Source organism: Symphodus melops, assembly GCF_947650265.1.
Source record: "Symphodus melops genome assembly, chromosome: 23".
Lineage (NCBI taxonomy): Eukaryota > Metazoa > Chordata > Actinopteri > Labriformes > Labridae > Symphodus > Symphodus melops.
Window position 1 is genome coordinate 2,777,197 of NC_136713.1, and position 27,145 is coordinate 2,804,341.

Below are 27,145 nucleotides of genomic sequence, written 5' to 3' on the forward strand. Positions count from 1 at the left end.
ATCGAATATTTTAGTAATCGAGTATTCTATTGAATATCCGAATTGATTAATCGAATAAATCATGCTTTTGTTTAATTAAGCTTTAACTCGTATCGGGTCGTCCCTACAAACCTGCTGCTTTGTAGTTACCATGGTAACGCCTGCTTGTTACAACCATGTTTTAATGGCTGAAATAACAAATAGTGTTTTGTGTAGCCTACACATCTGTTACATTTAATTGAGAAAGCATTATGTTCTGTTGAATCAATCACAGATTCAATCATTTTGTCAGATCAGGAAATTGAGAACATTTGCTTGTGTGCATTCAGCGCGCTCACAGACTACAGAGACTACAGAGTAGTGATGTGTCGGCTCTAAGACTCGGCTCTTTGAAGTGAACGACAGGAGCCGGCTCGTCATTGGAAGCCAGATGGGAGCCGATTAGTTTTTGTCTTGTCTTTTTTCTGTTAAAGCCGGATATCATTGGTGAAGATGTGCGGTTGCGTCTGTGTCCTCACTGAGCAGGGGGAGGGGAGGGGTTATACACACAGCAGACGAACAGGAGAGAGAGACAGAGGTTGACACATCTGTTTTGTCCTCCTCGTATTTTTCTTTAACTTTCGTTTCATTAAAACTGAAAGTAAACACAGTCGCGAGTCTCCCGACGTGACTGCAGGTTTTTTTTTTAGAACGGCATTTAAATGAATCGGAGCAACGATGTAACGCAGTTTTAAGAGGCAGCGTCAATCAAGTTATTTGTTGCAGCAAGAAAGGCCGGGGATGATCAGGCAAAGAGGAGAGGAGAAATGTTTATTTTGAACTTGATTTTTTAGAGAGAGGATTTGATGCAGTGTTCCTTCATTTTGAGACATTGTCACCATTTAGTGTCTATGTGTTTAGGTGAGTGTATAAATAAAAGTGTGTTTATATCATAAACATTTGATATAATGCATATTTTTACAAAAAATCTGAAGAGCCACTTGGGAGCTCAAAGAGCCGGCTCTTTTTGGTGAGCTGAGCCAAAAGAGCCGGTTCTCTAAAAAGAGGTGGAATTCCCATCACTACTACAGAGAGTAGTCTCTGTAGACAGTGACAGACAGTCTGTCATAGACGTATGTGTATGACAGAGACTGTGAGAGGACGTTGCTATCGTTATGTTAGCTGCAGACACGGAGAGAGAGAACGGAGAAAAGCCGACGGTTTGACCGGATCACGTGTTCCCGACTCGGTCGTATGGATCACGGATCAACTGTGTGCTGACTAAAAGTTAAAAGGGGCGCGCCGCGCTCGTGTGTGTGTGTGTGTGTGTTAGCGCTGAAATGTCTGTGTGTCAGAGAGAGGAGCAGGTAGCTGCAGCTACATTAAACATGTTTTATACTCATAGCAAAGTTTTGATGACGCAAAAAAACAAACTTAGCAAAGCCTCGAGGCAGCGAAAATTCCTCGATGAATTTTTGTAATCAAGTTATTCGAGGAATCGTTTCAGCTCTAATTTAAATATCTGAATTCATTTCAAATGGACTAAACCCATGTTATATATCTTTTTATTGTTGAGTATTTACATTACATCAAATATTTCCAACAGTGATCAGAGTCAGAGAAATATTAGAGATGTAACTAGACGTGTCTTGTCTTGGCGGCAGATTAGGGCTGGGAGATATATCCAGTTTTTAAGATATATGGATATATATTCACACATGATATAAGACAATATCTTTAATATGGATATAGTTCATGTTGCATTAAAATATAGTTCTACACGTCTTCTGTAGAGCTGACAGTTCAGTTATTTCTCATCTCACTTCAACCTGCTCCTCTCTCTCTCTCTCTCTCTCTCTCTCTCTCTCTCTCTCTCTCTCTCTCTCTCTCTCTCTCTCTCTCTCTGAACCTAACTCTAAAAACTCAATGGATAACAAAGCACTGTTTTTATTGAGGACAGCCAGAATAGTAGTTATTTAGCTGACTCTTACTCCCAGCATGCTCTGCAACACCTAACACATGTTGGTGTGAAGTTTAGGGTGAATAAAAGCAGTCGTCTCCCATTGTTCTCTCTCTTCAAATGCTTCCAGCATCCAGAGACACAAGTCTACTCCTGCTTCACAGCACGCTGCTCTTTGTTGTTTTGGCGTGCAGGCAACCCGAGGCCTCAAGGAATGACAGTGTTCTGAATCCCCAGCTTGCATCATCCATTGAACGCATCTCAACGGAGATTCTCGGAGAGCGTCTTATTCACAGACCGAATTAAAAACGGTATTTAGAGAGTGTAAAGATCACGTCTGCACAAGTAGTTGCTAAACCACATGACAGCTTTTGTTTGTTTGTCTGGGACATGATGTTTCCCAATTCTCAAGAATGGGTGAAATTCAAACACAGTCAACACAGTTTCTATTATATTCATATCTATATTACAGTCAGTGATCTGACCTCAGAGTCTCCAGTCTGCAGTTTGGACTCTGCAGTCCCTCACACAGCAGCTTCACTCCTGAATCCTGCAGGTTCTGGTTCCAGCTCAGGTCCAGCTCTCTGAGATGGGAGGGGTTGGACTTCAGAGCTGAGGCCACGACGTCACAGTGAGTCTCTGAGAGGTCACTGTGAGAAAGTCTGTAGTGACACATAAAATAGAAAATTAAGAGTAATGAAAGAAGCGTTGATATTCACGTCTCACATCTGATGATTGAAGTTTGACAGGTCCTGTTTGGTCTTAACTTTACACATCAGTGGAATCTCTCACTGAGTCTCCTCACTGCTTTTCAAACCTGCACATTCTTCATCTTTCAATCATTTACTAAATGTTACAGATGTGTAACCCTGCTGCTAAAACAGCTTAAAATAGTTATTAAAAGAGTCATAAACAACATAATTATTGGTTTAGTTCATCAGTTCATGTATTTATTTGATGTAACACACTCGAGCTGTGATTACTAAGTCAGTGAGTTTATTGTTGCAGTTTTGTACGACTAAAATCAACAGTAGTTTTGCAGTGCAGATTGATGTGCAGCAAAGTAAAAGTCTGCGATGCAGGACGAGAGATTCCTTTTTTATGAAGCCAGAGTGAGTAAGAGATGGTCACCATGTTGTCACCATGTTAAATGTAGAAGTTGATAAACAGCAGCACTAAGTGATAAAGATGGACAGAGGATAATTCATCAGTTAGGAGTGAGAAGAGTTCCTGTAGAAGTCATGAAACTGAGTGAAGTGTGTGTCATCTTAAAAAGCTGCACTTCACATGTCTCAGTCAGCCAGCTGCTCACTTCATGCTGCTCGTTTTTCTGCCTGTTAGCAAACAAGTTATGGCTTTGCAAAGTCATTCAAACCAGTTCATGTGATTTAGTGATCCTTTAACTAATAAAGGTAAACATCATTCATGCTCATGATTTCATTTAGAGGTCAAAATCCTGATTTGACTCAAACAAAGCTGCTGTTCCTTAAACTGTGTGTGTGTGTGTGTGTGTGTGTGTGTGTGTGTGTGTGTGTGTGTGTGTGTGTGTGTGTGTGTGTGTGTGTGTGTGTGTGTGTGGTGTATGGTTACTGTGCTCAGGACCTCGCTCCTCCAGAACCTAGAAAGACGTGCATTTATCCAGGAGGGTTACACATGGAAACACATGGAGTTTGATTTAGGATGAGCTCATGTCTATAGTGATCTAAAGTGGGATCTATTCAGAGGACTCTCTCTGCAGTAGAAAACCATTTGAAAGTCATTGAACAGTAACTCTGGAGGAGGACCATCTCATTCTCCAGCCGTCTGACTCACTTCTATAAAGGTGAAAATACAGAGACTGCTGCAGAATGATCCAGAAATCAAACAAGTCAGCCAAGAATCAAATGTAGTGAGGTGAAGGATCTCCTGTAAGAACAGTTTATCTGTGATCTACCTGCTGACATGTTCAGAGATGATGCTCATGATTGATTAGTAATGCCTGCAGAGGCTGGAAGGGGGCGCTCACAGCATCTGATATCTCTCTTTTCAGGGATTAACACTATCACACATCTCAGTCACTTCTTTGGGAATTCTCTCCTGAATGTGTTCACAAAACAACTATCAAAAACATTTATGAACTCAGGACAAAAACCTCAAAAACATCACGTCTGAAAAAAACTACCACTGACTGTTTCTCCTGAACATTAACAGAGGAACAGTTTTTATTGAACAGAGAGGATTTACTTTAGTTTATTAAATTATTACATAGGGCTGGGAAATTAATTTAACATTATTACACACTGACTTTCAGAACAATTAATCGATGTCATCTCGCCCATGTCAATTATTTTAATTATTTTCAGGACAGAGTCACGTGAAGACACGTCCAATCCACGACCTGGAAGTTTGAACACATTTTGTCTTCATGGAAGACGACGTCCAACAAAAACAAGTCAAATGAAAACACTGAAGAAAAAAGTTTCTCTTTTAGAGAAGTTAATTTCTCCTTTAAAACTAAAATGTGTGGTTTTCATCTCAAGAGATGATTTGATTTCAATTCTAAATATTCACTTAATAACCACTCGATAGTTCATCAGATATTCACTCCTTCATTAGAAACATATCCCAGCTTTAATAGTGGAGCACATTTACAGTAGAGACCATGTCAGTGAACTATGAGGGGAAAAACTAAAACTAAATCATCTTTTATTAATCTTAACTGAGGTCACATGTTCAATAAATGGTGATATTGATTTGAGGTCATATCACCCAGCACTATTAGTACATGACACTGATTTATAATGCTCATCACATCTGGACTTACTTTGCCTTCCTGCAGTTCCTCACAGCTGGAAACAGTCTCTGTCGTCCCTGGTCTGATGTGTTGTACTTCTGCAGGTCCAACTCATCCAGAACCTCCTCGGACATCTGCAGCATGTAGGCCAGAGCAGAGCAGTGGATATCAGAGAGTTTCTTCTCTGATTTGTTCTCTGACTTCAGGAACTCTTGGATCTCCTGATGGACTGAGAGGTCCTTCATCTCCGTCAGACAGTGGAAGATGTTGATGCTTCTGTCAGGAGAGATACGATCACTGTTCATCTCCTTCAGGTTGTTGATGACTCTCTGGATCATTTCTGGACTGTTGTCTGTCTGACCCAGCAGGCCTCCTAAGAGTCTCTGGTTTGACTCCAGAGAAAGACCATGAAGGAAGCGAACAAACAGGTCCAGGTGACCGTTCTGACTTTGAAGGGATTTCTTCATTGCTTCCTTTAGGAGAACATCAAGAGTTGAATCTACATGTGTTTGTCCCAGAAAAGTCCTCAGTACTGTTGTGTTCCTGTTGGTGAAACAGTGGAACTTGTAGACTGCAGCCAGAAACTCCTGAACGCTCAGATGAACAAAGCAGTAGACTGTTTTCTGGAAGATCACACGCTCTGTTTTGAAGATCTCTGTACAAACTCCTGAGTACACCGAGGCCTCTTTGACACCCAGACCACACCGCTTCAGGTCTTCTTGGTAGAACATGATGTTTCCGTCCTCCAGATGTTCAAACGCCAGCCTCCCCAGCTTTAGAAGAAGTTCCCTGTCAGACTTGGTGAGATTCTGAGGACTCGCCTGACGTCCCTCACCATACTTGTTCTTCTTCCTCTTTGTCTGAACCAGCAGGAAGTGTGAGTACATGTCAGTCAGGGTCTTGGGCAGCTCTCCTCTCTGCTCTGTGCTCATCATGTGCTCCAGAACTGTGGCAGTGATCCAGCAGAAGACCGGGATCAGACACATGATGTGGAGGCTCCTGGATGTCTGGATGTGTGAGATGATTCTGCTGGACAGATATTTTTTATCACTGAACCTCCTCCTGAAGTACTCCTCCTTCTGGGCGTCAGTGAAGCCTCGTACTTCTGTTACCCTGTCAACACATGAAGGAGGGATCTGATTGGCTGCTGCAGGTCGAGAAGTGATCCAGATGAGAGCTGAGGGGAGCAGATTCCCCTTGATGAGGTTTGTGAACAGTGTGTTTAACGATGACTTCTGTGTGACATCAGACACAACCTCCCTGTTTGTGAAGTCCAATGACAGTCTGCTTTCATCCAGGCCGTCAAAGATGAACAACAGTTTACAGACAGCGAGCGTCTCTGCTGCCACCTTCTGTAATGTTGGATGGAAATCACGGAGCAGCTCAAGAAGACTGTAGTGCTTATTTGGGACCAAGTTCAGCTCCCTGAATGAAAGCAGGATCAGCAGACTGACGTCTTGGTTCTCTGAGCCCTCGGCCCAGTCCAGAGTGAACTTCTGCACTGAGAAGGTTTTTCCAACACCAGCCACGCCGTTTGTCAGAACCACTCTGATGGGTTTCTGTTGGTCGGGTTGAGCTCCTGTCTTTGGTTCCTGTTGGTCGGGTTGAGCTCCTGTCTTTGGTTCCTGTTGGTCGGGTTGAGCTCCTGTCTTTGGTTCCTGTTGGTCCGGTAAGGCTTTAAAGAGGTCCTGGCACTTGATTGGAGTCTCATGGACGGTCTTCTTTTTAGAGTTTGTCTCCATCTGTCTCACCTCATGTTGGGTGTTCACCTCTTCTTTCTGCCCCTCTGTGATGAAGAGCTCAGTGTAGATCCTTTTGAGGGGGGCTCGACTTCCTGTTTCATCACTTCCTTCAGTCACATGTTCACATCTCGTCCTCAGACTGACCTTATGTTGATCTAAAACCTCCTGCTGATCTACTGAAAGAGAGAATGATACAATCTGATTATTGTTTTCAGATGTTTTTGTAAAAGAAGTAAAAAGAGTTTTAATTTCTAGACTTTTGACATTGACCAATAAAAGTCGTGTTTGAGGAGATCACAGAAGCACAAAGGTGTACAGACTTACTTTGTTCAGTGCTGCTCTGACTGACAGCTCCTGGTCTGGATCTTTTTCCATACTGAGGACAGGAAATCTCCTCTCTAACATGAGTCCTCTTCGTCCCCCTGTGAAGACATGTCTTTAGATCTACATCTACTCCATCTATGGCATCTTTCCTTCTGGACTGTGAACTATCATTTAAAGCACATATCTTCAAACTCGTCTCCAAACTCAAAGTGAAGCTGAGATTTTATTATAGAAATAAATCCTGCTTTTCACTCAGGGCGAGGAAACTTCTCGTTTCTTCTACCTTCCTTCCTTTGTTGGATTATGGCGATGTGCTGTACATGGGCGCCTCTGCTAAATGTTTACAGTCATTGGATACCGTGTATCAATGCGCGTTGAGATTTGTGACAGGTTGTAGACGCCTTGCTCATCACTGTGACCTGTACATGAAATCTGATTGGCCACCCTTAAAGGTGCGCAGGTATTTACACTGGCTAAATCTTCTTTATAAAGCTCTTCTTGGTTTGGTGCCGTCATATTTATGTGAACACCTTCAAAGAACCAGAAGCCAACACGCCTTGTGTTCCTGTGATGTTTTAAAACTGTCTGTTCCTCGTGTCCGCACTGAGCTCGGAAAAAGAGCGTTCAGTTTTGCTGCTCCCTCTACCTGGAACTTTCTCCAAAATGACTTGAAAATGGCCGACCTCATTTCACTTGAAGCCTTTGGCTCGATCTTAAAGGACAAAAAACGTGAGGCAATCGGACAGTGTCTGTGTGTCTGAATTGTAACCTGTCATCACAACTCTGCACTTCATCTGTAAACTGATCTGTTCATTGGAATTGTTGTTTTTTTCTAAACTTATTGTCTGTAAACTGTTTTAATCATGACGTGTGCTGCTGCCCTCTTGGCCAGGTCGCCCTTGTGAAAGAGATCTTGATCTCAATGGGTTAATTACCTGCTTAAATAAAGATGAAATTAAAAAAGAAAGAAAGAAATTCTTCTGTTTGGATTCAGCTCATAGTCTGCAGGGAGAGGATTGTTTCTTGTGTTTTAACCCTCCTAAAACATCTGAAGAGACAAAGAGTTAGTAAGAAGACTTACTTTGGGTCCGAGGGTCCACCTTTATTTCTGAAGTTTAGAATGAAATCTTTGGACCGATCACTCTTCAGAGACAGACAGCTGGGTCCAGGAGACTCTGCTCCGTCCTCCTCTTCCTCTAAACTCACATCCATGATCTGATCTGAAGTCAGTCTGAGAGGAAACACAGAAACACTCACTGAGAGATCAACACAAGAGAAACAGGAGACATGATGTAACACACACACACACACACACACACACACACACACACACACACACACACACACACACACTGTAGTAGAGATAATAACAATAGCTCAGGCTGGGCGCTCGTTCTGTGTTTGTCACTAGGTTCACACCGAGGTGTCGGCCAGAACACCACTTAAGGCCACGTTTCCAGGGAGTATGATGAAAGAAAGGGCAGAGAGAGATTTCACACTGTTCAGCTCTTCTTTACTTTCCAATAGAGCAGCACATACAGCTAGTTGGAACTGGTTGGTTCACTTATGCATGTGAGTGTGTGTGTGTGTGTGTGTGAGTGTGCGTGTGCGTGTGCGTGTGCGTGTGCGTGTGCGTGTGTGTGTGTGTGTGGTTTTCTATAAAAAGAAAGAAAAACAAAATACAGTCTCAATAATAAATAACATAAATGACTTCACCTATATAAATAATATTGTCAGTCAAATATAACCATACATTTACACAGAAAGCCATTCAGTAGTTATAATCACATTTCTCTTCACACTGTCTTAAACTAACAAACTCAAACACACAATGCACAGGTCTCTTTAACATTTCAGTCCTGTTAAGTTACTGCTAACAACTTGACAGAGCATTTCCTGTTATAGAAATCCTCTAACTGCCGGAACCAGCAGGATGCTTTTATTTTGAAACATACAGGCAAGCTGCTACATCCGGTTGCCGAATTAGCGTAGTTGAAAGGCAAGCTAAATAACAATACTTAATTAACACTAAACACTTTGGGCTCAATCACAACTGTCTAAACACGACGTAATAAGTGTATAAATGAACGTGCCTTTAACTCAACATGACGCATCTCACGCTCACGCGCAGAGTCACGTGAGCAGAGGGACGTAAATTAGCGTGCACGCAATCAGCTGTCATGAACGTGGCTGATCATAGCGCGAGCACGCGGGCTCCGACTTTCATTCATATCAACCAAACAACATCCATATGAGTAAACAAGATGACAAATATGCAAGAGATGAATACTCACACTTTAATTTAGGCACAAACAGCTTCTATTAAGTTATCACGTGACAACTGAAGCTCACTCGTCAGCTTGAATTTCCCTCGGGATCAATAAAGTATCTATCAATCGATCTGTCTGTTGATACTGCGTGCCACTCATTAGAATATCAGGACTGATCACGTGGGCAGGCTCACTTCTCGCGATATCAGTCAATAACATGCCCGTTACTTTGGGCCTTTTCTAAAGACACACGAACATACAGACACGACCATACAAACACACACACACACACACACACACACACACACACACACACACACACACACACACACACACACACACACACACACACACACACACACAGCTCATATGAATGTAAGCTGTGACGTCATTAGAAACTGTCTGTGTTCAGTTGACAGGAGGAAACTGAGAGTACAGAAGTGAAGATATAAAAACTGTGGATAAACACTCACCCTGCTTCACTCTTTACTTCTCTCTTCACTTCTGTCCACAAAATGTCTGAACTCACTGAACACTTTCACTTTCACTGTCCCGCCTCCTCTCATGAGTCTGGATCACGTGTTGCTCCTCCCTCCTCCACTTACAGGAAATGAGCTGCTGTGTGTGTGTGTGTGTGTGTGTGTGTGTGTGTGTGTGTGTGTGTGTGTGTGTGTGTGTGTGTGTGTGTGTGTGTGTGTGTGTGTGTGTGTGTGTGTGTGTGTGTGTGTGTGTGTCAGAGTGTAAACTTCTCTCTCAGTTTAGTTTGTTAGTTTAGTTGTCATGTACAAACAACATCATTGATCTCACAGAGAAAAGAGGCTTCGTACCAGATTATAGCAGTTTGCTAATGTTCCTCTGCAGTCCCTGGGCAGATCAACACAGGATACATACACAATACAATACAACGTATACATTCACATCATGTCACAATACACATGTGCTAAGACTCCACACAAAGGCTTCATTTAAAGTAATGTTTGCATCGTTAAAGTTACAATACTGAATTCTAACAGGAAATACAGGCAGGAAAAATAAAATTAATGAGAGCATGATTGATTGTTTACAATCTTTTTTTTTTATTTTTTTTACATGTTTTGAAAATAGATGGAAGTCAGTGTTTACTTTGAGTTCATGGTGGATTTTGTTCCATTCTTTGTGTGAGAAAGAGGACTGGCCAAATGCAGATCCTCTCTTGGGGACTCTACACTCCCCCCTAGTGGTGGACCTTGGGGCTCTGCAGATGGTCTCTGAGCAGAGCTGGACAAAGTTTTTCAGGGGAGGGGGAGCAGCTTTGTGTCTGATTTTGTGGACCATCCGGATATTTGAAAATCAAATGAAATGTTCAGAAGTTAACAGTTTGTATTGATTGAGTGTGTGACAATGGTGGCACTGCCGTGATTTTCTTTCAAATATTTTCTGAGCTTGTTTATGAACATTTTCAACAGATTTCAAAGTTGACTTGTTTGCCTGAGACCAACATGTGATACAGTCAGAGATATGGGAGAGGATCATTGAGTTCAAAAACATCATAGATGCCTCAGTGGAGAGTGAGCATCTGATGTGCCTAAAATTTGAGAGATTGTATTTTAAAGTTTGATTTAGTTTTTTTACATGCTTCTTGAAGGTCAGTGTTGGATCCAATATGATGCCTAAATATTTAACCTCTTCAACATGTTTTATTATTTGACCGTTTACTGAGATGTTCGGCCAGTCATGACGGCATTTTTTGTTAGAAAAATACACAGACTGTTTAATCAATGTTGAGTGTTAGGCTGGAGTCATGCAGCCATGCTGCTATTCTGTCCATTGCACAGGACAGTTTGGCAGCAACATCATCAGAGTGTCTGAACACTCTGAGTTTCATCTCTGAAGGTTCAAATGTTTGAACTCTAATGACCTTTAACAACATCTGGAGGAGCTGATGAAACATCGAGACGAGCTTTGGACTATTTAGACCTCAACCTCCCTCCTCGCAAACATTCACATCAGCTCTAGATGATTTCATCCAATAGACGTTCAAGTTGATATTTAGAGAGTCAGAAAGTGTTCACTGAAGTCATGATGAGGACAAAACACTCAGCTGCCTAATAAGTGTGCACGCTGTGTAAATGTAGTTTCCCCCGATGTGATCACGTCCTCTTTTTCTTCACCTTCCTGAAACCCCAGTTAAAGACAGACGAGAAATAAAGCTGAATCTTTCCCCCCCTCAAACTTGTATCATCATGGTCAACACGCTGCTGAAGTGTATTTTCTACAACATGTGAACTATTAATGAGCAAACCATTTGTCCTGGATAGGAAACACTTTAAAGAGCAGACTCTATCAGACCTCTCCTGTGGTCGGGGAAATATAGGTCCCAACAAACAGACTGGAAATGTCAAAGGATCCAACGTGCAGACATGAGACAGAAATCTCTCATCTATCCACAGACCAAGACTGCTCACAGGGTCAAAATAAATGTGAGCTGACACTTGCTCTATACCTGAACTTAAACAGTATGTAAAGCCCCATGAATATAACAGATACTATTTTAATGCTGTATGGAGCTCATGTTTATGTTACGCTCAATAATTCAGTTTGTCAAAATGTCCACTAGGTGTCGCTGACCTCCTGTTTGAGAGGGAGAGTCTGCACCTCTCACAGACAGAAGAAAAAACAGGCTGTGAGGGGCAGAGAGGAAGGGACAGAGAAGGAGCGGAGTCCGTGCAGATAGCATGAAATAGATCAGACACAACTTTAATATTCTTCTTCAAATCGATGTGAAAGTTATCCAAAAGGAGGGTAAAGATTGTTGGTTGCAGCAGGATTAAGGAGGACCACTTTTCAGTGGTTTTATGACCGCTCTCCGGTTGTTGTTGTTTTCTGTGGTTGATTCCAACCACAAAGCAAAGCGGCCATCACAGCAGCTGCAAGGTGGAGGATCCAGTCTGCACCTGTTTCTCCAGTGGGACTCCAGATCAGACATGAACCACATCAAGATATATGGACCCCAGACTATCTAAGTGACTCACTAAACAGAAAACACATTGACTGAAACTAAACTATTGACTTGAACTTGAAACGTTTGATGCCTCTCTACACCTGAAGAGGAGTATATAAAGACTAAAGAGGAGAAATGATTTCAACTTGTTGCCACATACAACAGTGTTTGTTTTCCTCAGCATGCTCCTCTGAACCCAGCTGTAGATGTTGCTGTAGTCCTGCTTTAATATGCATTTAAAACATGTCACACTAAGTCGTGGTTACAAGTATATCACAGTGAAATACAAACCTGCTGTGTTGTCTTTGTTGTCATCATTTACAGGTCCTGTTGAGAATTTGTTCAGTGTGAGATGATGAGTGTGATGTTTCTTCAACCTGGAGGAAATGAAGAAGAAAGTGAAAGACTCAGATCCAGCACATTAAAATGAGTGGAAACTACAGCGCTCAATAAATAAAAGAGGCCATCAGCCTGTTTCCTCTTCTCTTGTTGAATACTTTTATACCACTGTTATTTCTGTTTGATTGTTTCCTTTAAATGAACATGTGTTTGTTTCTGCAGGTAAAAAAAGAAACAGTGAGAATAAAAAGCAGACACATTCTCTGCTGCCCTCTGCTGGAGACAATGCAGTAAAACAGGTGATCTTATGCACACACTCTGGGACTGTTATTTCAAAACACTGGAAAAATATTAAAGAGGAGAAAATTATGAAAAGTGAAATTCCATGAAAGGTTCAGTTCAACCTACTTGGTGCTATACCGGACGATATTTTCACTGCTGTCAGAAGATATATTGTGAATATTTTATTATCGGTCGCCAAGAAAAATAAAACAGCAACATGGAAGAATGTTAAACCAGCGAATGTGACTGAATGGAAGCAAAGATTGAGACAAGTTTATCTCATGGAAAAAATGACGGCATCATTACAGATGAAAAGGGAGCGTTTTGATTGGAGGTGGAGCACAGTCGGAAAACACCTGACAAAGTGAAAAACTTTCTCTTTCTCTCCCATGAATTGAACCTTTCAGGGGTGGACTGGGGAGCTGTTCTTCTTCACAGCATCAGTCCAGGAGATCCATTCTAGACACGTGTGACCCGTGTGTACGTTCTGCGTTGTGTTCTGCTGTTTCAGCAAAGTCTCAGGAGACAGCTTGTAGTTCTTGTATTCTGTATTCAACAGATAAAAGTACAATCAACAGGTCGTGTGTGGAGTCAAGCATCTCCCCTCTGAGCAAACTGTCAACGGCTCTGCGTTTACAATCATACATGACACATTCATTCATAATGAGTTCAAATAGAGAGATACATGTACATTAAATACATCATACACACATTTAGAAAACTAACTTCAATATATTATTTATGAAAACAGCAGATTAATAATATGAAGCCAGAAAACCAGTTCCTTTTGATATCTACACAGAAAAATTAATCACAGCTGCTCTACATCAATCAATTAACAACTGACATATATTAAGACTGAAAAACACCTCTCCATACCAGATAAAAGTATAATCAATCAGCCGCTAACATTTGCTACCAAACTAATGAACAACATTATATATGATATTTGTCACGGATCAGAGGAAGAGACCCAAACGCACGACTCCAGGGCAAAAGGCAGTTTCAAAAATCCATGTTAACTGTACGCAGGGTTCGGTACACGGGAGTCAAAAACTAACAGGTTCAGATTCCAAAAGTCAGGACAGAAACATGCTGGAACGCAGACACTGGGAACAAGACGACATAGAGACAAAAATACAAGAGGAACTGGCACAGAATGAGGGGAAGGCTGACATTATATACTGAACAGGGGGCGGAGTTAACAAGACACAGGTGAGACACATCAGGTCATCAGACAGGAGGGAAACAAGGAACAAAGAGCACAAGACCAGAAACTGAGGACAAGAACAAGTAAAACACAACACTGACAACACCAAAACCAGATACATAAAATAAAACAGGAAACACCAAAGACTAACGTAAATACCAGACTATGAAATATTAAAGCACACAAGGGAAACACTGACAACAAGACAAAGACTAAATATAAAAATCAGAAACACTTGGACACAGGGAAACACTTTGAAAACATGACAACTAAAGACAAGACAGGACATCAAGATCATGACAATATTGAAAACTTTACAAAACTGATACAGGATCAATCGAATATGATCAGAAACAGAAGACCGCCATTTGATTACATCTAAACAATAAAAATGAGTTTATTGACGGAGCGTGAGTCATCATTGACCGACCTCTGACCAAACATCTGTGTCATTTAAGTATGTTGCAAAAAGAGTCGCCCTTTCCACATGTACCTGTGTATGTGAAATCAGTGAACTAACACAGCTGGGTCTCTACTCGGGCTGTAACGCTACACAAACATTTGGGTTGGGTACGGTTCTCAGTCCTTGAAAAACAAAGAAAGAGACACACACTCTGTGTATTCTTCAGTTCATTCAGTTTTATTATCACCATACTATCATCATAATATTCACCCAACATTTCATTGAACATATCGATGAGAATAAACTCCAGGCAGTATTGTTGAGTCTTGATGCGGTAAAAGCCTTCGATCGGCTCAACTGGGACTTTCTTTAAAGAGTAGGAGAACATTTTGGATTTCAGCAGACCTTCATTCAGACTATTCAAGCACTTCAGAAGTGCAAGAATCAAAGTGAACGGAGCCATATCAAAGTCATGTCAGTTAGACAGAGGGGATGAACAATAAGCCCCTTACTGTCAGCCATCTTTATTGAAGCTTTAAGCCAAGCCACCACTCAAGACAATAATATTAAAGGTATAAAACATGAGCCAGGCACAAGAGGTGGATTTGCTGGATGGATTATATGTTAATAAAAGAAAGAGTAAAAACAAGTTGAACATTGTGGTTATATGATATATGGTAAAAGAAACAGAGCCAGATAAAGTAACAATAAATTTAAACATTGCTTACTTCTTTCCCATCTTTAAACAACACAAATAAAATACTTGAGAGTGAACATCCTGAAAGTTTTGACTCATTTATATGAACTCGACTTTATTGAAGACACAAATACAGGAGGATGGAAGGACATGGAATTCCAATATGAAGCTTGGAGTGGAGGATGGAGTCTGTGAGAATGAACATCTTGTCCAGAATCTTCTGTTTGTTTCAGACTCTTCCAATAGAAAGAAGAGAGAAACAGTTCAATGAGTGGGATAGACTAATATCACGGTACATATGGCGAGGGAAAAGACCAAGGAGAAGATTTCAAACTCTTCAACTGCAGAAGAAGAAGGGCGCTCTAAGACATTATGATATATCTGCACAGTGGAGAACTCTGGTTTGCTGGTGCAGATCTGATTATGAAGCCAGATGGAAAACTATTGAAGAGAAGTTGTCAGAGAGCGTCCCAATCCAGGCGTGTTTAGGGGATCAACGATTGGTTGAAAAGCTCCTGGATAAAGGGAATAGCTGGATGAATGGATCCCTGAAAACATGGTTCAGTATTATCAGCAGGACTGGCCTGTCTGATGAAATAAAGATACTGAGGTGGTGCTGGCATGACCCCGACTTCACCCCCAACAAACTGGATGTTACTTACAAGAGACGGACCAAACAAGGCCTCTCCTCTTACTCTTCTTTTTATAACCAGCAAACATTTCCAAACACTGAAAAGACTCTTTGCTTCAAGATTTCTTCAAATACGCCACCATTTAAACAGTTTGATGACAGAGACTGAAAAAGTCTTTGACAATAATCTCATACAAGTTTTCATAGCTGCCTATAGAGGGGACTCTGGGATTCAAATCATTTGCAGGTTGTATAGAGGGCTACAAGAGGAAAACAGAGAACATACCACCTACATCAAACACATATGGGAAAAGGAAACTGACTTCCACATCTGTGAAGAAGCTTTTGGGAAAATACTGTGAGTTTGAGTGGAAGATCATAAGCTCCATCTCATGGAGAACATTGGGTTGGAAGAGTCTGATTAGATACTTTATTAAAGCTGTTCAGAAATCTCATGACGCAGACTCTATCTCACTTCTCTTCAGTGCTATCTCCTGGCTCCTGGGCCCAACCCCACATAGTTCTAGACCGGCCGTGTTAAGGATGGTCCCAAAGCTCTTATACTGAAAGAAGGAGAGAGGAGGGAGATCTGAGGAGAGAGCTGACTTTACCCAAGTCTTTTTACTGACAGACAATATCTCTGTGCATCTCTGCTGGGAGGGACTAAGACACAAGTGGAGGACACTTGGATGCAATGAAGGAAACTGAGATGTACCCATAGACTCTTCTAGCTGCTGGAGGAATTGTGGCTCACAGGAAGCAAATCACTACCACCTGTTCTGTCCTAAAAAACACAGCTTCTGCTTTGAGATCCACAGAGAACCAACAGATGTCTTTAAAGTCAGATGTTACCCAGGAATGGGAACAAGTCTTCCATGCTAACCTGCATTCATCCACTAAACCAAATACTCATTTGGAAGCCTGAGCATTGCTGGCAGAAAGGCCATAACAAAGAAATGTTCCTCCACCAGTGGAAGACTGCTACCATGTAGTTTATGGAATCTATTCAATGACACAGATCACTTGTTCTCTGAAGCTTCACAAAAACTCATTTGAGGATCTCTGGATAAAATGAAAATCCTATATCTCCCCTAAACTCCCATCTTTTCTTTCGACTGCTTTTCCTTTAGTTATGAACCCCTGTATACTTTGTTTTTGTCTTTGTTTTTCTTTTCAGTGGGAGATCACCTCATCTCTTACATTGGATTTGTTTTGTTCTATGTTAAAGCACAAAAACATAAAAGGAGGAATCACTCTATTGTTAAAGCACAAATGACTGTACTGTACAAATGTCTCTGAATATGTGTGATTACAAATACAATTTAAAAAAAGAAATATGACTGAAAGGAAGTGTGAGCTGATTCCTCTGTCAGTCCCTGATGGATGAAGCTCTCCTCAGCTTGCAGAGCTTCTCCACACACAAGATGGTGGAGGTTCCTCCTCTGTGGATCATCAGCTGCTCCTCTCTGCTCCACCAGAGTCCTGATCACTCACATTATCACAGAGATCATCTCCAGCTAATGAGAGAAGAAGAGAGATGACAGAAATCATTTTCATCAGCTGTGAGTCATCAGATTCCCCCACAGCGCTGTAACTAAGCTCCGCCCACACTCCACCTTTGGACTTTAACACTGAACGGTTTCATGTTGGTGTCTGAGTGTGAGTTTACACTGAGTTATGAGAGCTTCACGTCCACACACACTCAGACACACACAGCGTCGTTCTGTCCTACCAGCTCTGACAGCCGACTGTTCTCCTCTCCACTTTAAAGAGTCAGAGCAACACATTCAGTTCAGAGAAGAAACAGGACTTATTATAGTCAGGTCAAAGGTCAACTAACCATGGGAGGAAAATAGAAGAAGCCGTAGTTTGGACATGAATCCTCTCTGATGTTTCTTTGTTTCTGTCAGTTGTCCTTCCTGCATTTGTTCCTGCAGCTGTGTAACTTTAGTCTTTGAGCCTGTTTGTCTTCAACTTCTTCATATGATTCATATCGTTTGTTCACAGTCTGTTAGATATTGTGATAGGTTATATGAAGATAGCTCCGCCCCTTTTATGAAACTCTGGGTTTACTTCTCAGGTTGATCACCAGCTTCATGTGACTGTTCAGCACCATCTCTTCTGTCAGGGTTAGTGAAGCCAGATCACAGAAAACAAACCCTGAGTATGTTGAACTCTCTTTGTAGCAGAGAACCAAGAAAAGGATTTCTCCAACAACAAACAACAAGAATGTAAATATATGTATGAGCTGATATGTGGAGGGTTTACTAAAGAACACTGAGAGACTGACCTCAGAGTCTTCAGTCCATAGTTTGGATTCTTCTGAAGATCACTCAGCAGCTTCATGTCTGAATCCTGCAGGTTGTTCCCTCTCAGGTCCAGCTCTCTGAGATGGGAGGGGTTGGACATCAGAGCTGAGGCCAGAGAAGAACAGCTGATCTCTGACAAACTGCAGCACCACAATCTGAATAAAGAGTAAAAGAAGAATAAAAATAATGTGTAATCCAGTCACATGTGTTCAGGTTGTGATGAGTATCTCAACATCACTTTGTGCTGATGAATCAAGTTTTCTCTAAATGATTAGAGGATCATTTCTGATTGTGTATTCATTAAATCTAAATCCTCCAAATGTCAGCTCAACATTCATCCAGCTGTTCATGTGCACAGATGAAGAACAGGCTGCTGATCTCAGTCAGCTCTGTGATGTTACTACATTTATCAAATCACACATTATTCAACCACAAGTCTTCATGATTTCACTTCTTCACACAACCAGAGGAAACCAGAGGCTTCATGTGCACCTTGTTCAACTTTACTTCACAGAGTCACAAAAACATTTTCACATCAAATCTCTAAATTATTCAGAAACTTCAAGAATAAGAAATCTCCTAAATCATTAAATATCCAGAGATTTAAATTCAGATAAATACTGAAAACATATAAATCCTGAAATGTGCAACAATGGAGGATGTGGATTGAAATGATTCAAATGAATGACACAGTCAGTGATCTGACCTCAGAGTCTCCAGTCTGCAGTTTGGACTCTGCAGATAATCACACAGCAGCTTCACTCCTGAATCCTGCAGCTTGTTGTCACTCAGGTCCAGCTCTCTGAGATGGGAGGGGTTGGACTTCAGAGCTGAGGCCAGAGAAGAACAGCTGATCTCTGACAAACTGCAGCTCCACAATCTGAATAAAGAGTAAAAGAAGTAAATGTAGATGACAGTGAGCTTTATACATGAATGTGTGATGTTGTCCACATGAACACACTGATGTGATCATCATCTGTTCATTCACACATTGAAGGACTTCATAGTGATTTATTCATGTTTTTGTACTTCCTGATCATTCTTAGATTGAAACGTACAATATGTTGAATTTTATTAGAATCTTTACATTTAAATATCTGAATTCATTTCAAATGGACTAAACCCATGTTATATATCTTTTTATTGTTGAGTATTTACATCACATCAAATATTTCCAACAGTGATCAGAGTCAGAGAAATATCAGAGATGTAACTGGACGTGTCTTGTCTTGGTGGCAGATTAGGGCTGGGAGATATATCCAGTTTTTAAGATATATGGATATATATTCAAACATGATATAAGACAATATCTTTAATATGGATATAGTTCATGTTGCATTAAAATATAGTTCTACACGTCTTCTGTAGAGCTGACAGTTCAGCTATTTCTAATCTCACTGTGTCTCCCTCTTCACCCTGCTCCTCTCTCTCTCTCTCTCTCTCTCTCTCTCTCTCTCTCTCTCTCTCTCTCTCTCTAAAAACTCAATGGACAACAAAGCACTGTTTATTGAGGACAGCCAGAATAGTAGTTCTTTAGCTGACTCTTACTCCCAGCATGCTCTGCAACACCTAACACATAGGTGTGAAGTTTAGGGTGAATAAAAGCAGTCGTCTCCCATTGTTCTCTCTCTTCAAATGCTTCCAGCCTCCAGAGACACAAGTCTACTCCTGCTTCACAGCACGCTGCTCTTTGTTTCAATGTTTTGGCATGCAGGCAACCCGAGGCCTCAAGGAATGACAGTGTTCTGAATCCCCAGCTTGCATCATCCATTGAACGCATCTCGACGGAGATTCGATAATCGAATAAATCATGCTTTTGCTTAATTAAGGTTTAACTCGTCTCGGGTCGCCCCTACAAACCTGCTTCTTTGCAGTTACCATGGTAACGCCTGCTTGTTACAACCAACCATGTTTTAATGGCTGAAATAACAAATAGTGTTTTGTGTAGCCTACACATCTGTTACATTTAATTGAGAAAGCATTATGTTCTGTTGAATCAATCACAGATTCAATCATTTTATCAGATCAGGAAATTGAGAAAATTTGCTTGTGTGCATTCAGCGCGCTCACAGACTACAGAGACTACAGAGTAGTGATGTGTCGGCTCTAAGACTCGGCTCTTTGAAGTGAACGACAGGAGCCGGCTCGTCATTGGAAGCCAGATGGGAGCCGATTAGTTTTTGTCTTGTCTTTTTTCTGTTAAAGCCGGATATCATTGGTGAAGATGTGCGGTTGCGTCTGTGTCCTCACTGAGCAGGGGGAGGGGAGGGGTTATACACACAGCAGACGAACAGGAGAGAGAGACAGAGGTTGACACATCTGTTATGTCCTCCTCGTATTTTTCTTTAAGTTTCGTTTCATTAAAACTGAAAGTAAACACAGTCGCGAGTCTCCCGACGTGACTGCAGGTTTTTTTTTTAGAACGGCATTTAAATGAATCGGAGCAACGATGTAACGCAGTTTTAAGAGGCAGCGTCAATCAAGTTATTTGTTGCAACAAGAAAGGCCGAGGATGATCAGGCAAAGAGGAGAGGAGAAATGTTTATTTTGAACTTGATTTTTTAGAGAGAGGATTTGATGCAGTGTTCCTTCATTTTGAGACATTGTCACCATTTAGTGTCTATGTGTTTAGGTGAGTGTATGAATAAAAGTGTGTTTATATCATAAACATTTGATATAATGCATATTTTTACAAAAAATCTGAAGAGCCACTTGGGAGCCGAAAGAGCCGGCTCTTTTTGGTGAGCCGAGCCAAAAGAGCCGGTTCTCTAAAAAGAGGCAAAATTCCCATCACTACTACAGAGAGTAGTCTCTGTAGACAGTGACAGACAGTCTGTCATAGACGTATGTGTATGACAGAGACTGTGAGAGGACGTTGCTATCGTTATGTTAGCTGCAGACACGGAGAGAGTGAACGGAGAAAAGCCGACGGTTTGACCGGATCACGTGTTCCCGACTCGGTCGTCTGGATCACGGATCAACTGTGAGCTGACTAAAAGTTAAAAGGGGCGCGCCGCGCTCGTGTGTGTGTGTGTGTGTGTGTGTGTGTGTGTGTTAGCGCTGAAATGTCTGTGTGTCAGAGAGAGGAGCAGGTAGCTGCAGCTACATTAAACATGTTTTATACTCATAGCAAAGTTTTGATGACGCAAGAAAACAAACAAACTTAGCAAAGCCTCGAGGCAGCGAAAATTCCTCGATGAATTTTTGTAATCAAGTTATTCGAGGAATCGTTTCAGCTCTAATTTAAATATCTGAATTCATTTCAAATGGACTAAACCCATGTTATATATCTTTTTATTGTTGAGTATTTACATCACATCAAATATTTCCAACAGTGATCAGAGTCAGAGAAATATTAGAGATGTAACTGGGCGTGTCTTGTCTTGGCGGCAGATTAGGGCTGGGAGATATATCCAGTTTTTAAGATATATGGATATATATTCAAACATGATATAAGACAATATCTTTAATATGGATATAGTTCATGTTGCATTAAAATATAGTTCTACACGTCTTCTGTAGAGCTGACAGTTCAGCTATTTCCTCTCTCTCTCTCTCTCTCTCTCTCAACCAGCACGCTGCTCTTTGTTTCAATGTTTTGGCGTGCAGGCAACCCGAGGCCTCAAGGAATGACAGTGTTCTGAATCCCCAGCTTGCATCATCCATTGAACGCATCTCGACGGAGATTCTCTGAGAGCGTCTTATTCACAGAGCGAATTAAAAATGATATTTAGAGAGTGTAAAGATCACGTCTGGTTCCATCCTGCAATGAACAGGACAACCACGGAGATCGCCTCGCTCCACAGAGAACACACCGATCCTGCTCATCCTCTGGGAACCGCCGCCGCCATCACAACTCATCTGCACGGAAACAGACTGGAGATCTGATTTCATGGTGGGACCTTTCCTCTCCTCAACCGCAGACAAACGCTTTACAAGTGAGGCTGAATCAGGTCTGAGCAGTGAGCTTTAGAGAGTGTGTTTAATAACTGAGTCATTCATGTGAAGTTGTGAAGATAATATTTGCTTCTTATCTGACCACTGCGTCTCTGGTTTGACTAGTTTAAAAGCTCTTTGTCCGCTGCGTCCCGTGTGTGTTTCTCTGTGAACTCTAGCGTTATATCCGGGTAATATCTTCATGTTCAGGAAGACCAGTGTAAACACTGTCTAACACAAATTCAGCCTCTGGCTTCTAGTGTTCAACTTCATTATTCACAAGTTGTTTCTGAATCCTCTTCAGACCACACCCACACACACACACACACACACACACACACACACACACACACACACACACACACACACACACACACACACACACACACACACACACACACACACACACACACACACACACACACACACACACACACACACACACACTAGACCAGGAGCCTGTACTAAGAAGTGAGTTTAACATATCCAGGGTCTCTTTGGCTGATCTGGCTTCACTAACCCTGACATTAGAGATCATGATTAACAGTCCTATTGTAGCGGTTTTAAGGGGTCTTTTTTGTAGGGGTGCCAGCCGGTATCTCAACCGACAATGAACAAAGTTGTATAAGATATAAATTTGTTCCAACCACCACAAAGCTATCCTCTAGTTCTTTGAACCAGACATTATTCCATATTAGAATAATCAACAATACACATAAACACTAGAATTTCACACAAAGCCATGAAGTGGAGAATGAATGGAAATGTATTAAATTAACCAAATCTCACGTCCATCAAAAATAACCCAAAGTCAGTGTCTTTTCACAGTTCTTCAAGATTTTAGTGACAACAAAAAAACCAAGAGCGGGCTCTCTTGTGAGTGAGTCAATCTTTGACTGCACCTTCAACAATAACTACAAAAAAACCCAGAGTGAGCTCTCGCTCTTCTCAACCCACATTAAGATCTTCGGCGTGACGGCCATTGAACCAAAATAAAGAAAAAGAAAGTACTCCGACAGGTCGGCGCTACCTCCAGAAACCGGGGATCCGACCTGCTTCAGCGACTCTCCCTTTCCTGAGGTCCAGCCAGAAAGGAGGCACTACTGAAGAACCAACCCGAAACCCGGTACCAACCCGAAAACTCCGGCAATTAATTTACACTGACTTTGTTTCTAAGGCTGGGGCAGCCGCGGACTACAACACCGGTAACCGGGATTTACGGACGCCGCCATCTTGGTGTGTACGTACCACTTTCATATCAGGGAGCTCAATGGCCATAGAGGAACGCGTCACAGGGCGTGGAGCAGGAGGAAAAGGTATTTTCCTCTCGGTGGATCGCCACACTATGAAGCTGATTATCAACCTGAGAAGTCAACTCTGAGTTTCAGAGAACATAAAAGGGGCGGAGTTATCTTTATATAACCTATCACAATCATCACAGAGTCTGCTGTCAGCAGATCATCATATCTAACAAACTCTGATCAAACAATATTAATAATATAAATATGTTTATTATTATTAAACATCTTTTTTTTTTGTCTTCTCGAGCTCTCAAGGAAGACGGACGTTTTTTCTCATCTCGTCCTTGTGTGTGTTCCCATTGCTTCTGTCTCGTCTGAATACACTGGAGTGTTTCTTTCTCTCTGTGTCTCCGGAATCAATCAGCTAATATGGAATTAATAAGCTGGGCTCTCAACGCAATTGACAAGATCTTTTCTATAAGATCCACTGGACCGGGGGGAGTCCACCTGGCCGAATGGAACACATGGAGAGTCGTGTACCTGGGAGTGCTATCGTTGGAAGATGTTGAGGATGTGTACATATTCGGCTTCATGTTCACCAGTCTAATGCTGATTGGCCTTGGCATAGCTCTGGTGTACCGGAAAATTGGGAAGACGGCAGCTCCGGCGGTAGCACCGGGGCTGCCAGTCATGGTAACTGACAAGGGCAAAGCTGTTGGAGCACAGACTGTGGCGCTGGCAGAGCGAGGCCGAAGAGTGAGGCAGAGCGAGGCTGAAGAACGGATGGCATCTGGGGAAAGCTCACTGCGATGAAAGGCGAGTTGAATCTGTTGAGAGACAGAAAGGAAAACCTGTGTCCCCTCGTCCTAAAGGAGTTTGTTGGATTTAATTCAGAAAAAAAAGAATTCCTCCAACGGCTCTTTGCTGCTGTAACACTGTAAATGTATCCGCTCGTGAGATGAATAAAGGATTATCTTATCTTATCTTATCTTTAAGACAAACAGGCTCCAAAGACTAAAGTTTCACAGCTGCAGCAACAAATGCAGGAAGAACAAAAGGACAAAAAAATGAAAATCAGCGAGTATAAACGTGCAGCTTATTATATTTGTTCCATCGTTAGTTGACCTTTGACCTGACTAGAATAAGTCCTGTTTCTTCTCTGAACTGAATGTGTTGCTCTGACTCTTTAAAGTGGAGAGGAGAACAGTTTGAGAAGTTCAGCTGCAGCTCTGACCATCACAAACAGAGCGGCATGGAGACACTAAACATTCAGATGAAGATATCATTCAAAGACAGAAGAAAATATTCATAACTGAACATCTGTGTGGGGGGAGTTGGTGTCTGTGTGGGGGGAGTTGGGGGGGGGGGGTGTTTTGCCGGAAGAGCCGAGGCCAAGGACGTGTCCATTGAGTGGGACTGTGTAATCGCAATGTTATCAGCTAACTCTGAGAGACACCGAGGTTGTCTCCACAGCACACGCAGTGTTTTCGCCGGATATCGCGACTGAGAACATTCTGACCTGAGCGAGCCCGGGGAAGCCAGGCACACACACACACTCATGCACACACACACACTCATGCACACACCGTCTTCCCTCCCACCCTTACACTTACTGCTACTGTGTACATGTTTGTGTCAAGGGTAATGTTTTTTCCCTGTATTCAATCTGTGCCTCCCTCCCTTCGTAACTGAATATCTTCAACTCAAAGGCTCCGGTGTTTTTTCTGTTGAAGGATATCAGTGAAAAATAATCATGAACTTAACAGACTATAGTCTAATGTAAAATCATGCAGGAAACATGAAGTGTCCTCCCCCGTCTCGATCAGCTCCGGGAGCTCCATGATCAAAGATCTGATCTTCACAGTTTGATCTCTTATCTCCAACATAACCTGCTCCGGAGCAGGTTAGGTGTTCAGCGTCAGTTACCATGGCGATAAACCCAGGTAAGAAGTCAACGACCCTCGTAGGACTGAAACCCAGAGTTAACCCTGAAGTGACCTCGCTGACCTCAAATCCTGCTTTGTAGTACAGACCCGAGGTTAGGAGACCTGCGTTGAGTGACCGCCATCATGTGACCACACGTGGTTACACCACCATCTAGATCCCTCGCTCTACCCTCCTTTCTCACACACACACACACACACACACACACACACACACACACACACACTTGTGTGTTTATACTGTGTTCTGTAGTTTAGTTTATAACAGTTATTTGTTTGATGAACTTGATGTTTCTTTGTTAAAAATATTCTGTTATCATTTAAAGAGCAGTTGTGAATTAATTAATTAAAGAGCAGGAATTCATTCCAGACTTGTAATATTTGGTTATAACGGTAAATTATATTTGATAATAGTATTTTTACACCTTTAGTATCAGAAGGTTTTATAGTTTGAAGAGTTTGACACTTTTTTAAATAGTTTCAAGTTTTAAATAGTTTTCTGCCATCGGGCAGGTTTAGACATGAAACAAAGAAATCAGAACCAACATTTGGGATTTCAAATCAGTTTCATAAAAAAAATCTTTTAAAGGGATTTTCATTAAAAAAGGAATACCTTATTTTTCGGATGATAAGTCACAATTTTTTTCATAGTTTGGCCGGGGGTGCGACTTATACTCTGGAGCGACTTATGTGTGAAATTATTAACACATTACTGTAAAATATCAAATAATAGCCGGGCTATTAAGTTGATCTCATTATTTATCTCATTCGCGTAAGAGACTAGGCGTATATCAGCAATCCTCACACACAAATACGTCAACCAATCAAAATTCAGTGGGGGCGGGTCATGGCAGAAGCAGGAAGCGGCGCATTGTTTACCTTTGGAGTTGGTGGAGTTGTGCAGAAGTGACACCGAGGAAGATTTCATTGGATTTAGTGATTAAGAGTGACACTGATTGTTTGGTGAACTTGTAGCAGGTTCTATATGCTATAGTTCTTTGAATGACTCTTACCGTAAAATGTTACGTTAACATACCAGGCACATTCTCAGTTCGCTGTTTATGCGTCATATAACGTACGCTTATTCAGCCTGTTGTTCTCTATTCTATTTTTATTTTAAAGATGAAAGATGAAATGTCTATTCTTGGTGTGGGATTTTATCTAATAAATTTCCCCCAAAAATGCAACTTATACTCCAGTGTGACTTCTATATGTTTTTTCCCTTCTATATTATGCATTTTCGGCTGGTGTGATTAATTTACAATCCAAAAAATACGTTAAGTTCATGTACGTGGTTTTTTAAGTTTGTTTGTCTGGGACATGATGTTTCCCAATTCTCAAGAATGGGTGAAATTCAAACACATTCAACACCGTTTCTATTATATTCATATCTATATTACAGTCAGTGATCTGACCTCAGAGTCTCCAGTCTGCAGTTTGGACTCTGCAGCCCCTCACACAGCAGCTTCACTCCTGAATCCTGCAGGTAGTTGTTGTTCAGGTCCAGCTCTCTGAGATGGGAGGGGTTGGATTTCAGAGCTGAGGCCACGACGTCACAGTGAGTCTTTGAGAGTCCACAGTTAAAAAGTCTGTAGTGACACATATAATAGACAATTAAGAGTAATGAAAGAAGCGTTGATATTCACGTCTCACATCTGATGATTGAAGTTTGACAGGTCCTGTTTGGTCTTAACTTTACACATCAGTGGAATCTCTCACTGAGTCTCCTCACTGCTTTTCAAACCTGCACATTCTTCATCTTTCAATCATTTACTAAATGTTACAGATGTGTAACCCTGCTGCTAAAAACAGCTTAAAATAGTTATTAAAAGAGTCATAAACAACATAATTATTGGTTTAGTTCATCAGTTCATGTATTTATTTGATGTAACACACTCGAGCTGTGATTACTAAGTCAGTGAGTTTATTGTTGCAGTTTTGTACGACTAAAATCAACAGTAGTTTTGCAGTGCAGATTGATGTGCAGCAAAGTAAAAGTCTGCGATGCAGGACGAGTGTTTCTTTTTTTATGAAGCCAGAGTGAGTAAGAGATGGTCACCATGTTGTCACCTTGTTAAATGTAGAAGTTGATAAACAGCAGCACTAAGTGATAAAGATGGACAGAGGATAATTCATCAGTCAGGAGT

At 41.5% G+C, this 27,145-nt stretch overlaps 2 protein-coding genes across 2 annotated transcripts in view; both read right to left on the minus strand.

The window, feature by feature from the left end:
* The window catches only part of LOC306818853 (uncharacterized protein), a 137,817-nt gene that overhangs the window by 79,397 nt on the left and 31,275 nt on the right, over positions 1 to 27,145 (minus strand). The window contains exons 6-9 of the mRNA XM_079336577.1: positions 7,839 to 7,988; positions 6,758 to 6,855; positions 4,722 to 6,609; positions 2,404 to 2,580 (exon numbers count right to left, since the gene is read on the minus strand). Of these exons, the coding sequence (XP_079192703.1) occupies positions 2,404 to 2,580; positions 4,722 to 6,609; positions 6,758 to 6,855; positions 7,839 to 7,988 (2,313 nt within the window). The remainder of the gene's footprint in view (positions 1 to 2,403; positions 2,581 to 4,721; positions 6,610 to 6,757; positions 6,856 to 7,838; positions 7,989 to 27,145) is intronic.
* LOC306818860 (ribonuclease inhibitor-like) lies at positions 16,038 to 23,780 on the minus strand. The gene is made up of 4 exons (XM_079336590.1): positions 23,596 to 23,780; positions 18,585 to 18,758; positions 17,860 to 18,033; positions 16,038 to 17,086 (listed from the first exon to the last, which is right to left on the minus strand). The coding sequence occupies exons 1-4, from the start codon at positions 23,745 to 23,747 to the stop codon at positions 17,077 to 17,079; spliced, it is 510 nt and encodes a 169-aa protein (XP_079192716.1). The 5' UTR covers positions 23,748 to 23,780; the 3' UTR covers positions 16,038 to 17,076.